The 14,056-nt window shown below is 46.5% G+C and overlaps 3 protein-coding genes across 11 annotated transcripts in view; 2 read left to right on the plus strand and 1 right to left on the minus strand.

The window, feature by feature from the left end:
• Positions 1-1,583, plus strand: part of cacna1g (calcium channel, voltage-dependent, T type, alpha 1G subunit) — a 50,132-nt gene extending 48,549 nt beyond the window's left edge. For all 8 annotated transcript variants that reach the window (XM_077739204.1, XM_077739201.1, XM_077739202.1 and 5 more), the window contains one exon: positions 1-1,583. In XM_077739204.1, coding sequence (XP_077595330.1) covers positions 1-471 — 471 coding nt within the window. In that variant the 3' untranslated portion in view covers positions 472-1,583.
• Positions 511-14,056, minus strand: part of ogfod3 (2-oxoglutarate and iron dependent oxygenase domain containing 3) — a 21,030-nt gene continuing 7,484 nt past the window's right edge. Inside the window, exons 10-11 of the transcript XR_013329650.1 lie at positions 2,218-2,375; positions 511-696 (exon numbers count right to left, since the gene is read on the minus strand). The gene's annotated coding sequence lies outside the window, so the exon portion shown is untranslated. The remainder of the gene's footprint in view (positions 697-2,217; positions 2,376-14,056) is intronic.
• Positions 4,527-7,793, plus strand: LOC144211566 (urotensin-2 receptor-like). 2 transcript variants are annotated; one of them, XM_077738919.1, is made up of 4 exons: positions 4,527-4,739; positions 4,819-4,948; positions 5,593-6,339; positions 7,400-7,793. In XM_077738919.1, exons 3-4 carry the CDS (start codon positions 5,608-5,610, stop codon positions 7,787-7,789), a joined length of 1,122 nt encoding a protein of 373 aa, XP_077595045.1. In that variant the 5' UTR covers positions 4,527-4,739; positions 4,819-4,948; positions 5,593-5,607; the 3' UTR covers positions 7,790-7,793. The 2 variants fall into 2 exon arrangements, with proteins under 2 accessions (XP_077595045.1, XP_077595044.1); XM_077738918.1 differs by having other exon boundaries at positions 4,527-4,948.

Below are 14,056 nucleotides of genomic sequence, written 5' to 3' on the forward strand. Positions count from 1 at the left end.
GTGGCCCTGTCTGGCGATTCTCAGGAGGCTCTGTGTTCGGACGGCAAAGGACTGGAAAGGACTCCATCCTCGTCCTCCCCCGCTTCCAGTCACCGACACAAACGGCCGTCCCTCCGTGGGGAAGAGTCCCCGTCCTCGTCCCTGGGTCACCAAAACCATTGGTCCATTGGATTTGAGGTCATTGTAGCAGAGGCGGAATCCAGACTAGGACTCAGACCCGGTCCCAGACCCGACAGCCCGCAGAGCGGCACTCGGACTCCGCTGCCCTCCCCCCGACGGAAGAAGAAGATGAGTCCTCCCTGTTTGTCGGCGGAGGGGCTCCGCCTGCCCCCACCCGAAGGTCGGGATGCCCACCTGAGGAGGAGGGCCCCCTCCAGCGACTCCAAGGACTCCTCGGACCCGATCCCGGGAGAAGATGGCGGCCGTCCAAGTGGACCAACGGAGAAGAAGTCCAACTCCGATGGCCATTGACCTCAGATGGAGGGCGGACGCCCTGGAGGGTGGAGTGGGGGGTTGTCGGCAATAGATCCAGTCGTGACTCTGTGGCGGGGGCGTTGGAGCAAAGTCAGCCGTCCCAGAAGCTGGAGTTCCGCCTGCGTTTGTGGGTCTTTTCGTCGTCAGCACAAGATGAAGATGCCCACTCGAGCGCCGGCTCAGGACTCCCAACTTGACGCCATGTTGAAATCCATAAAGAAACTGGAAAATAGGACACATTGGAGTATTATTTTTTGGTTTGTCTTCTAGTCAAAACATTCATTCATCTTCCATACCGCTCCTCATCCAAAGGGGCGCTGGAGCCTAACCCAGCTGACTTGGCAGACCCTAAACTGGTGGCCAGTCCGCCGTAGGGCAGAGACAGACCACCATCCGGAGTCACCACCACCCACCAGTGGGAATTGGACCCACACCTGCCCCCTTACCAAAGTCAGGCGACTCAACTGTAGTCCACCAGGCGACGACATCAAAACATAGACTTTTGAAAAGCTATTGAAAGCGATAGACATGAAATCCATTTCAACTGGGAAGGTCGGCATGGCGTGCTGACTCTCCCAGTCGATTGGACGTCAATGACAGACAGTCGGCGCAATAATAAAAACTAACAAAGTCAAAGGAACATTGCGCGCTTGGATATTATTTTTGGGGGGAGGAAGGTTTGGACACCTTTGCTGTAGAAAGTCACAATGGTTGGACGGCGACTTGGATTTTTTAAAGACGGAAAAGCCGTGACGACAAGCTGCGGAAATCACCTTCCAACTTGACTTTGCCTGCCGGTTGGAGGTCAAAAGCAATATGAACGTTTTAGAGGCACTATTTTCTTAAATTATTGGCTCATAGTGTGTTTGTACAGGACGTGCTTTTGTATTTCTTTTTGGTTTTTTGGTGATTTTTTGTTTTCTTCCGCCCTAATAATGGTTTGTCTTGAACTGTTTTTAGTTTCCCCATTTAGGTTGTTTTTAACCCTACGGAGGAAAGTGTTTTTTTAAGTGCTGAAAAAAACATGTATTTGTAGAAATAATATATAAAACTTTGTCTATATGGAAAAGAAGTCAATAAACAGAGCTTGGATTTGAAGCACACTTAAATTGCGGCGGCGGCGGCTTCATTTTTAATTAAAAGACGGGAAAAGCGAGTTGCTAACGACGGGTTTACTTTAAATGTTTTTTTTTAAAAAGACGCAAATAACTTTTAAATGAGTGTTATTCCGAAAAGAAAACCATAACGATCGCATTACGTCACGTTAGGCCTGGCGATCCTGCGCTCATTTACATGTATTTTATTTATATTTAAGTTTATCTAAACTTAGTGGTGCTAGCAAACAGTAAACGCCATTTTCAGTTACTTTATCATTATTAGTCTTTAGGTTTTTTTGCATTATTTTCTACTTTTGCATGTTTACAGCATAATTAACGTCAAGTGTGTCATTTTATTGACACTTGACATTAAACGTATTGATTACTCAACATTTAATCTTCGTAACGTCTATATGCGCCTGTGCTTTTTATTTTTGAATTATTTTGGGGCTAATTTGCAAAGTTAAGCTTCTCCCTAAAGTACGTAAAAGTATTTTTTTTGCGGTGGCTATTGAAAACCACAACGAAGAATCTGACGACAAAGGCATTATTTTAGGATGCGTGCGTATTATTGGAATTAAGCAAAGTATGTTACTTTTTAAACTCTGATGCAAATGTGATGCAAGTGTTTTTTTTTTTTGTGTACCTTAAGGAATCGATGTGAGAAGAGTCTTCGTCTTTGGCATTTTTTTTCGACAGTTTCCAAGTGACATCCTCCGGAGCACAACACATGATGATTTTTCCAGACCGGTATACTATGTCTTCGTCTTTGTCTTCTTTTTTCTCTCGACAAAAGTGGCATTTCTGTAACAGCAGGAAATCAGAAATGACAGTTAGTTGGACATAAGTATCCCGAGCACAGGACACAGCAGGAATGAATACATTTCAACACATAAATGATGGCAATTTCCTTTTCTTTTTTAAAAAGCCACGATGGAGTTTAGTCTTGTTTATTCCAATGATGTCCCTGGCTTGCTTTCAAAGAGATAAAATATTAATAACGCCACAAAATTTGGAGGAAATACAACTAGTGTTTCAGTGCTGCAGTAAAAAAATGTACTTATTCTTAATGTTGAATTTTTTCTAACATAGGGTCAAAATATAACGTATTTACTTTCAACGGGTGAAGGAAATGGGTGAAAATGTAAGGTATCCTGTCCTAATATTATGCCCAACTAAGGTCATGTGGCAGCTTGCGGCATCAAGTCATGCGTGATGTCACAGTGGCGCTTTTCCACGGCGGCCAAATGCGCATTTTCAGCACATGCGCTGCTGGAAACCACAAGCTGGCCGGGGGGGAAGACCACGCCGCCGCCTTCCCAGACGGAGCCTCATTCTTTCCGTGCAAAATCCGCCAAACGCGGCGGGGAAGCCGCAGCCACTCGGCCGTAAACATACTATACCATAGTATATAGACGTATACGCTAGGGCCGCGCTGCCGGCGGTGCCCCATGGGGGCCATTTGTCGATACGGCATACCTGGGAAATGCTCCTGAGGAAAATGGGCCCTAATACTGTATCTTAGCCTCCTTCACGTATAAGCCGTACGTTTAAAATGGTCTTAGAGTGGTTAAATTTGACAATTTCCCTCGTCTAAGCCGCCTTTTAATTCACATTATTTGATTCTATATACATGGGAGCACAAATGTGATACTTTGAAGGCAAAATGATGGCACGTGAGCTGTACAACCAGGAAGTGTCTGGTCAAGGTGAGTTTTGGGTTCACATTGGGTTCTATGACAGAGAATACGGTAATAAAAGTTCTTTTTGTAGGTGTACAGCGGAAGATATGGCAACCAATGGACGTTCTGCTCTCCCTATGACCAACAAGAAGTGAAGTGGTTTCTCACAAAGGTACGTATAGGCCGCCGGCCCTCCTTCCCCTCTTTGACAACCTTAACACAAATTCCTCCTGTTGTAAAAATAATAGCTCAATGCTTCCCTAGCACATTTTTGTCTCGCAATATAGGTCGGAAAGCTTGTTGAAGCGTGGCGTTCTTTTTCTTTTTATGGGTGCTGGTGACTTGATATATATATCTATGTCTATCTATATACGCGCACACGGTCTGAGCTGGTAAAGTGGAATTTGGTGACGCTTCAATTTTGTAGATAATTATCTGTGCCGTTCCTTTCTCAGCCTGAATTTGTTTCCCCGCTAATGAGACGTGACAAGAGGGCGCACGGCCGCATTTATTGACGTGACGGAGATTCGTTACAGATGGAGTCGCTCGCTATACGTGGAACCACGGTCCAAAACCACGAGTCGTTCGGCAAATTCTGAACGGAATAGAGTCAATCTACCCTACTAAAATTACGTTTCGGCTGAGATAAGAAGTGAGGTGAGGCTGGTCGCCCTCTCCAAGATGGCCAAGTTTGGAATCTATCTCCACGGAGGAATATGTTTTTACAATCCTTATTTTTTTATCTGGGGCCACAAATCGCGACCCAACAGTTGAAAGACAAAGACCTGGGGGGATTTTCCCATTTTGCGCGGCAGAAACGATGAACCCCTAGGCCGTTACTCCATGAGGAGCGCTAAATGACATTTCGCCCGGCTGTCGGACGGCGCCGCTTCATCTTTGACTTTTTTACGATAGCATCAATTGAAGTACCTGTTCATTTACTTGCCGTTAAAAAAGGAAAAAGATTTGCAAAAATGCCGCAAGTACAGCAACGGCGCAATTGCTATGGGGACCTTAAGAAGAACTGCAACGTATGACATAGAAAAGGTAAAAATGAAATGCCAATCAGAAGTACTGAGATGAAAGTCCATATTTTTCAATGTCCTCCATCCATCCTTTCCTCCCTCTCATGTTATTTTTCTTTGTCAGGGAGCCACTTGTTATGTTCTCCCTCGCTCCCTCCCCTCTTCTCTCTCTCTCTCTCTCTCTGTCTTTCTCTCCCCCTTTCGCTTTCTCTCTTTTTCTGGTTGGTACGCCCACCCGGCAAGGGGGAGACGCGTGGCAGCCCGACCAAGCGCGGCCATGCGCATTTCTCTGTCACCTTCAGTGGGTTGAAGATCTAATCTCTCTCTCTCCCTTTGGAGACTCTGTTTTTCCATTCTTCTTTTACCATTTCAACTTTGGCGCAATCTGTGAGAATTTACGAGGCCGCTCCAACTCCACGCTAGATGCCTCGGGCTTCCCATTGAAAGATTCCTCGCCAAAGGTGGGATTTTGCGGATCCGTTGCGATCGTCAAGTCCGGCCGGACCACTGGATAAAGCCTTTTTCTTTTGAGTTTTTCAGTCGCCCGTCTGTTTCTCCTCTCGGATTTTATGGAGTGTGAAATTTTGGACTCGCGTGGAGAATTTGGAAGCGAGTTGGCAACGGGAGGGATGGCCGATGGAAACGCCGCCACGTGCTGAAGGCGACACAGGTACCCATTGACTATTTTCCTTCTGGTTGTGGCGAGGGCAGGCTGGCAGAGTGGGAAAGTTGAGCCGTTCCAAATGAGTTGTCCAAAAGTGATTCAGGAATATCTCGGCGAGGCGATATGGGCCGCGATAAGAATACATTTGCATGCCATTTTTCTTCCAGGCGCTGTCAGGCAGGAAATTAGGCATTAATTAGGACAGCCATTTTAACTTTTGGAGACAAAAGTCCTCAAAGCCAGCAGCTGTTCCAAAGTACCGCATGACAAGTAGCTGAATTTTTGATGATTTGGCTGGGCCTGGAACTAAAGCGACTGGTGTTTTTTTTTCCTCTCTCAACCTGTTGTTGTTTTTTAAGAAGCTATAGTGGTCAAGTCTGGTCCTGTCGAGCCCCCGTCATCCAGTGTGTTTTCCATGTCTCCCTCCCTCCCTCCCTCCACCAACACACCTGAATCCAATCATGGGGATCGTTATCGAGCTTGCGGACAGCTTGCCGATGAGCTGATCATTAGATTCAGGTGTGCTGGCCAGGGGGGAAGGGAGATCCGGCAAACAGACTGACTGGCTGTGCAGGACCGGACTTGGCCACCCCCCGGGCTATAGTTATCTGACAACATTTTTTTTTTGTCTCCCTCTCTCCGTGGCGCAGTCAGTTGTTACAGAGATGACGACGGCGGCGGCGGCCTCCACGGAATCCCTGAAAGCCCTGGCGGGCAGGAGCGTCGGCAACGGCAGCGGCGAACCCCCGCCTCCGGGCTCCCACGAGGACCCGGCGGCCACGGCGGCCATCGGCACCATCCTGTCGGTCATGTTCCTGGCCGGGGCCTCGGGCAACGTGTACACGCTGGTGGTGATGTGGCACTCCATGCGCAGCGCGGCCTCCATGTACATTTACATCATCAACCTGGCCCTGGCCGACCTGCTGTACCTGCTGAGCATCCCCTTTGTGGTGTGCACGCACTTCCTGAAGCGCTGGTACTTTGGCGACGCCGGCTGCCGCATCCTCATCAGCGTGGACTTCCTGACCATGCACGCCAGCATCTTCACGCTGACCGTCATGAGCAGCGAGCGCTACCTGGCCGTGCTCAAGCCGCTGGACACGGTCAAGCGCTCCAAGAAATACCGCAAGGCCATCGCCGTGCTGGTGTGGGGCGCCTCCCTGGTCCTGACCCTGCCCATGATCGTCAGCATCCGGCTGACGGCGGTGGGCGGCAAGGCCATGTGTCTGCCCACCCTGTCGCCGCTCTCCTACAAGGTCTACATCACCTTCCTCTTCTGCACCAGCATCGTGGCGCCGGGACTGATCATCGGTTACCTCTACGTGCAGTTGGCTCGGACTTACTGGCTTTCGCAGACGGTCACCTTCAAGACAACCAATAAGCTTCCCAATCTGAAGGTCAGTCCACGGTTTTGGTGTCAGGCCGTTTTATTGGCTCTGGCCGGGTGTGGAAGGCCCAGCTTGAACTTTGAGTACTTGGCCGTCGACTGTTTTTCCTCTCCGTCACTCGGCCGAGACCGAATAGGACTGGATCGATCCATCAAGGGGGGGCCTTGCGCTTTCTCACCAACACGTCGGCGACAGACATAGCGGTCGATGGTGTGGTATCAAGGCCACTCGCGATAAGAGCGGACGACCGGGCACGTAGCGGGAAACGCGTTGGAGGCTGGCGGCTTCACCGTCCGGAATTAGAACGATTGTTTTTGTTTAGATCCTATTTTATTTCGAAACTAGAACCATCCACATCTGCCCGTGCTAAACGCGCTGGAAAGAGGCCCAAAAGAGACACTCTTAGTTAAGTTTTGAACGGCTTATCGTGAACTGCGCCGGCTGCACAAACACGTTAGCAAAGCTTCCAGAAAATCCGGGTTGGGGCTTTACTGGAGAAGGCCGAGCTGTTATTTTAGTTTAAATGCTTATCAGTTGCACCCAATCGAGAGGCTCGGAGGTGAGATCGTGGACAAAAAAGGCAATGGTATCATGGCAACGCCACAGGAAATCACAACGTTTGCTAAGCTACCAATTACACGTGGGTCTTATCGGCCGCTATGTAATCACGCTCGGTGCGACGGCAGATTTTATAAACCCGGCGTCTTGGGATATGTGGGCTAAATGGACTTTTGGAGGACCCCCTTCACACCACTCCAAGCGCTATATATCGTCTTTCACGCGGGGGCGAGAAATGGGGTGGGGAGCGGCTATCTGGCTCAAGGACACTTAGACGAGATCGCCGGAGCGAGGAATCCTAGCCGCCGTCCGTCTCCGGGTCGGGGGACAACCGCCGTATATTTTCCCTGACGATCCGTAGAATACGCGATGAAGTAGAAAATATCCGATCTAATCAGAAAGAGTCGGGTAAGACTGGTCAAACTTTTTGCCATAACTATAGACTCATGAAACAACTGTTGATGCTAGTTTTCTAGCCACATTGAGGCATTTTTGTTTGTTTTGTGTCTAGGTTTTGTACCTGATTTTGACCATCGTGCTCCTGTTTTGGGCATGTTTCTTGCCCTTTTGGATCTGGCAACTCCTGGGTCAGTACCAGCCGTCCCTGCCCCTGTCGTCCACGGCCAAGCGCAACATCAATTACCTGACCACCTGTCTGACGTACTCCAACAGCTGCATAAACCCTTTCCTTTACACCCTGCTCACCAAGAACTACAAGGACTACGTGAGGAAACACAAGCGCTCGTGGTCGGCCGGAAGCTTTTTCGAGCGGCGGGGCCGTCTGCAGCGCTCGCCGCGCTCGCCGCGCAGGTCGCCGTCCGCCAGCAGTCAGCAGTGTACCGAGAGCTTTGTGCTCACCAGGACGGCCTCCTTGCGGGCCCACCCTGCCGGACAACTGTGAGGAGGTAGGCCCACCCTTCTTAACTTTGCGGGTACATGGGCACGAGCCAAAATGGCGCTTCTTTTAGGACTAAATTCCTTTGCTATCAGCCTGATCATTTTTATTTTCTTGGATGGTGGCCATCTTGGCCTGATCTCGAAAAGTACGTCGGCACGATATCTCTGCAAATGCTAGTATTAGCATTGGGCTAACGTGGGTCAAAACCGCGTGTCAATTCCTGGGCACATGACTTTTAATTTTATGACTCGACCGACGACGTATCTGTAAAGACGCTAAGATCGGTATTGCGGGGAACGAGAGTCCAAACTGGTCGCAGTTTTTGTAAAATGATTAAGAACTGTTTTATGACTGTAGCCTTTTCGCTTGTTATTTATTCCCTTTGATGAATTTCATTGCAAAGGAGTCTCAAGAGTAGCGTGCGCTTTAACTGCTGTATTCTCAAATGGACCATAAAAAGTTCCTGGATAAAAAAACGCAGGCTAAATATTGTCCATAAATCCGGCGGCTGACAGATTTCTGGCCAGGCGTTGCCAAGCGCTCGCTCCTAACTCATAAGGCACCATGATTGCAGTAACAAAAGACAGGAAAGGGCCAGTGAAAACAGGAAATGGCAGGAATGGCGCCAATGGAGACACTTACTTCCAAAAGGCTTGAATATTCGCTCCGGCCAAAGTGTAAAAAGCCCCTGTGTGTATGCTAACTGGAGTTGACTCTTTACAAAAGAAGGAAAAGTCCCTCTCTAGCGACCAAGATTAACATTTAAAGGCCAAGGATGTTAACAAGAAGTGGCTATTATAATTGATGAAGCATAGCTTTAGGGCGCTTTGAAAAGGCGCTCTCAGCAACAATAGCCTACCCATCCATTTTTAATCACGCCGCCTTCGGGGCCTGCCTGAATAAAGTCCTCCATGTAAGCTGTTAAACGTGAGAAACCTGTTGCGTTATATGGTGATGGATGATAGCCCGACGGTATACTGTTGTATCACATTCCGGGATAGAGGAAGAAAATAACAATGCGAGGATGTGATATTTTACAAAGAAAAAAGCTTTCGGGCCACACTCTACTTCTTTTTTATAGTAGCGTATTTCACGTGGTGGTCCATACTAGATGTGCACATTGATCGGACGTATTTGATGTTCAAACGACGGCCCCGTTTGGTAAAAGAAAACCTTGTCAGGCGACGTTCCCTTTCTCCAATTCTCTCTGATCTGTGTTATTTTTCCGAGATAATAGAAAGGCTTTGTCGGGCAGGGCAATTGTCACAAAACGTAGGTACGCACGCGTTTGACAATCCGTTTGAAAATCCTTGAAGTCAATTCGTGGCCTCATCACTTGTGAGATGAGCCGTGAAGATTGCTAGTGCGCCGCTGACGGATTTTACGCTCGCTCTGCAGCTGCCCAGGCACGTTTTCCTGGCCTCGTAGCTAATACGGACGGATGGATGGCGTCCGTCAGTCCGTCCGTCCTTGCCAAACGAATAATTCCGCTTTTGCCTGAACCGCACAATTGTCCTTATTTTCCTGGTCTTGGTTTAACGTCCCATATTTTTCGGTGGCCCCGTCATTATCTCGGGGGTACGCTTGTAAAGGCGGGGCTGGCTCAAGTATCATCCATCACGATAAGACGCCTGGGATTCACATTTGTTTTTGTGTCTGTCCCAGAGACGCTTAGTCGCCGGCCTAATCCGCCACAATAAATCACAGTCATCTACCTGCTAATCAATAAAAAAAGATTGTCTCCCGTACCACAATGCGCCCACTTTTCTCTCTCCTGGCGTAAATACAAATATACAAGCATTTATTTTCATTATGGCTTGTCCTCATTGGGGTTAAATGAATAGAGGCTTTTTCCTGCTGTCGCTGGAGGGATTAGCATAAATACGGAGATTCATCATAAACATGTGTAGGGAGCCCATTAAAAACAAATGTTATCGGGGAAAGACTAGCATGCTTATCCTGAAGCCGCAAATCACATTGAGAGGCGCCGTCGGAATAAGTAAATTGAAACATATGCTACGGTAAATAGCTCCATTTTTTTTTTTTCAAAATGAATTGACTAGTGTACATTTATAAGAAAAAAAACTACTGTTTCAAAGTAAACTGTTGTTCCTGGGAGTCGAACTAGCCTGTTTTGCCATTGGATACACTAAAAATACTTTTTTTTTTTAAAGTTATTATTTTTTCTCTGGTTCTCACAAAGTGCACGACCACTGTGGCCACGTTATTAATTAGCTTGTACTAATAAATCTCTTGTGGGGAAAGCAAGTCCAATCCCAAATGGAATTGTCCAAACTCCCACTGCCTCCCTAACGTCAACTTTTGTTTATTTATCTATCATATCCTCCTAATAAGGACTATCATTTTTATACTAGAGCTATGTCAAGTCTAAAAACTGACGTAAACCGGCCTGGTCTTTTTGTTGGGCGTTTTTTGATTGACGTCAGCTGGGATGCCAAACTGTCCGATTGATTTCACCAAAGCGCTAAAGGTTGAATGGCTGGACTTGTTTAAATATTGACGTCTCTTTTTGGGGATTTGCGCCGCTTTGCTCAGACGCTTACAAAATCGATAGCGCGAGCCGCCGCTAGGACGCCGCTTGCACGCCGATACCCAAGCGCAGTCCAGTCCAAAGACGGGTGACGGATTTGGAAGGACCGACAAATCAAGCTAGCCCGAGTGGAAAGAAAAGCGTTGTCCTAGAGGTCAACTACGAGGCGATGGGCACGTGAGATTTATGGGCAGGCAGCGCCAAGACGGCTTGTTGAAAAAAGGTTGTCCAAAGGTCAAGGGCTGCTTTTGGATATGCTATTTCAGACGTGATCCCCTTTTAAACCTTTGGCGGACGCTACCACTGTAAAAATCCCTCCGACAGAGTTCGGCAGATGCCGCGCTTATCAGTATTTGGCCATATTTACGATGACACGGTATTTTTTGGCTCCTGTTTGTTCCCGGGCATCCCATTTTCTCAGGGGCAGGGGAAAAGAAAAACTATTTCTCCTGTTATTGTTCCTAGAGTTTGGCAAGGATCGGCATAATAGAAACGTGTTATTTATAACCATGTACGAGACTGTGGTTGTTGTAATTGACTCTTTAGCAGGGAAGAAAACACCTAAAATAGCGAGAATGCTAGCATTTTTAGACCCCCCGCCCTCTACGTAAAGTTAACAGGTGTCCCGCGGACAAGAGGACAGACTGTGGAGCCGCTTGCTACTTTCTATTTTCTGCCTCTTGCTATTTAAGCTCAGCTGGGGACAAAGAGGACAAGCACTACCACCTACCTCCTTAACTCTTTTGGAATGGACAAGAAAAAGCTGTAAAGATATTTCTCTTAGTTTTGTTTCATACCAAATTGGGACGCTTTGACCCATTTGAAGGGGATTTAGTTGGTCGTAGTGTGAGGACCGTGGAACCAATGAGGGAATTCACATACACAGTACACCTCTACTTACGAAATGTTCAAGTTACAAAAAAAGTGTTGGAACACTAAAACATGTTTTTTTTTCTCTCTTCCACTGACTCGTACATTATGTTCAAATAGCTAACAATTTCTCACTGGGCTTTGACGAAACCGTTTGGAACTGAACTGACGCTCTGTAATTTTGTTTTCGACAGAAAAATGAAGAAAGCCAGGAGGACCAAAGAAGGTGAAATTAGCCCTTGGATGAAGTGGCCATCTCCACCAAATGGATCAAATAAGTGGCCAACCCATGTCATCATAGCCGTTCTAAAATGAAGCGCATTCTCAAGACGCATGTTGATTCAGATGCTCATTTGTATTTGCCCTCCACAAAAAAAAAACACGGGAATGGACTCTGCGCTGCTAAGTAGTAAGTAAGTAAGTAAGTAAGTAAGTAAGTAAGTACTAAGTCTACCTTCCGTTAGGCAATGTGTGATTCTGTGTGCTTGGCTTCTGTTTAGTGTCTGCATTCAAAGAAAAGCAGAAACATTGGCTAAAAAACATCAACTAAATCTGCCACTCATGAATAAATCTGCATGATGACTCCTTAGAATTGCAAAAGAAAAATGGCAGTCTGAAAATAGTCACTTCTCGTCCTGCAAAGCCAAAATGTTTTTCTCAAAATCTCTTTGTTGTAATGTAAAGAAAAAAAATATCGATGTCTATACGCAGTTTCTTTTTTGTGTCGCTTTAAGAGTGTTCTGTATCAAAGAAACAAACACATTACAGTAAAACAGCATCACATTTAGCTAGTTTTTCCAAAAAAATACTGATTTCATACGCAATGTAATATTTGAGTGAGCACAAGCACCATAAATTGACGTTGTGATGTAGTAACTTTATACATGGTATTTAGCGTTATTGTCGACTATTTGTGAGGTTGCGTTGTCGTTTATCTGTAAGCAAATTGTATTTTGTTGGTTAAAGAAAAAAGGCCTTCAATAAAATGGTAGTCAATCTACATTTTTGGCTGTCTTTCTTCTTATTTTAATGAGAACAGGCTTTTATATATATATCCATATCGACACACATTGGATAATCCGGAATTGTAGTATGGCGGTTAACGCTTTAGCTTTAGCCGCAGAAGACGCTAACATTTGATCTTAAGCAGAGTCATTTGAAATTTCCACGACTTCCGCGTGTGGAAACAAGCAACGAATAGACTGCACTGGTTGCAAAATTACTTTTTTCCCCCCTTTGACCCCAAATAATTGCAAAGCGACTTGCCGGTAAAGCAATTAGCCGACAATGATTGGCTGTCTTTGTCCGGCTCCGAACTGTGTCTATATATAAATATTTATTCGTTTCATCACGTTCCGCTTATCCTCACGAGGCTCGCGGGGGTGCTGGAGCCCATCCCAGCCCATAAACGGCGCACTTTCAGGCCACGACGAGACAACTAACCATTCATCCGTAGCCAGGGACAATATTAATTGGCCCGACGTGCCAGTTTTGTCGTCAATAGGTAGACGTTGGAAAGAGTTAGATTGATTTTCCCGAGTCGTGCTGTGCGGACCGCCATTTTGTAGCCTCACTGCAATCGTAAAGTAAATGACGGCACGCTGGACCTGAAAGAAACATTCCGAAAGCGGCCCCTCTTTCATTTGGGGGATTTTTTTATTTAGTGTTACAGCTCTATAAATTTCACATCAGGTGTTTAAATTGTCCTTCTGGGAAAGATATTGGCCTCGTATATGCGGGGGGGGGGGGGGGGGGGGGTTGTCCTAAAAAAGATGCCAACCAATAATGAAGAACAGGTGGAACCCATTGGCCTTCTTCTTATTTATAGAAAAGGCCTTGAATTTTGCAAACGAATGGTTTCTTTGAAGCCGGCGTTACGCCAAACGACACGTCGAATCTGAAAACTAGCGCTATTGAGGGCAATGTCAAAAAACGGGCAACTCATTAAAAGTGAGCGGCACTTTTGATCAGGGAAGGCCCAGTTTACACGGCGGCGGCGGCGGCACATTCGTCAAACGCACAATTCCTGCCGGTCGTCCTTCACCAAAGAGCCTCGTTGCAAACCAGCACATTTTCACGTGATGGATGGAGTCAAAGCGCCGAGAGCACAATATCAACGTTTCAGGTACGAGCCGAATTTTAAAAAAGCGTTTAAAAGAGCCCAATGTCAATGACATGTGAATTTCAGCCAATGAATACATGGGCTGCTTGCTTAAATATCCCTTGGCACAAATACTAATCTTTTGAATTTCCCTTTTCCAGGCGATTTCTCTAGCTTTGGGACTTTTTTTTCAGACATTTCCCATTAATTCTGGCACCCTTTTGGAGTCATTTGCCAATGGCGCTCCATCTGGAAGGGGCTAAAAAAACGTTTCTTGGCCCTGGAAAAATTGGATAAGGCTAAAAAAGAGGATTCTCCCCACAACTACAAGGTGAGACACTTTTTTTTTACCAGACAAGATGGCTTGAGGGGGGAAAATGTTAGCATGGTACGTACTACTTCAGAAAGTCTAAATCAGATGCATAAATTCACGAGGACGGCTGACTAATTGGCTTTATAGCTTCCATCCAGCTAACAGTAATTAGCCGCAGAGAGCAATTGTTGACATCTTGTTTGCAAAAGACTGATCTGCAGTCAAGGAGAAGCAAGGAGAGTAAACCAAGAGCTGTCAATACCATAAGACGTGGCGTCCCAGGCGGGCCAAAGACCAGGTATGCAATCAATTATTTTTTTAACCTTTCGTTTATCAACATCCTCAAATTGCAACTTTTCAATTAAGACCCGCCCCCTCCCAATGATGAGTAAGTAGGCTGAAAAAACGTCAACACGTTGAAAATCAATGTATTTT

This window comes from Stigmatopora nigra, chromosome 18 (assembly GCF_051989575.1).
Source record: "Stigmatopora nigra isolate UIUO_SnigA chromosome 18, RoL_Snig_1.1, whole genome shotgun sequence".
In the NCBI taxonomy this organism is placed as follows: domain Eukaryota; kingdom Metazoa; phylum Chordata; class Actinopteri; order Syngnathiformes; family Syngnathidae; genus Stigmatopora; species Stigmatopora nigra.

Bases quoted from the DNA above. Each gene is read 5' to 3' on its own strand.
- LOC144211566 (XM_077738918.1), top strand. From the start codon at position 5,608: ATGACGACGGCGGCGGCGGCCTCCACGGAATCCCTGAAAGCCCTGGCG. The intron at 6,340-7,399 runs GTCAGTCCACGG...TTTTGTGTCTAG, and splicing joins ATAAGCTTCCCAATCTGAAG to GTTTTGTACCTGATTTTGAC.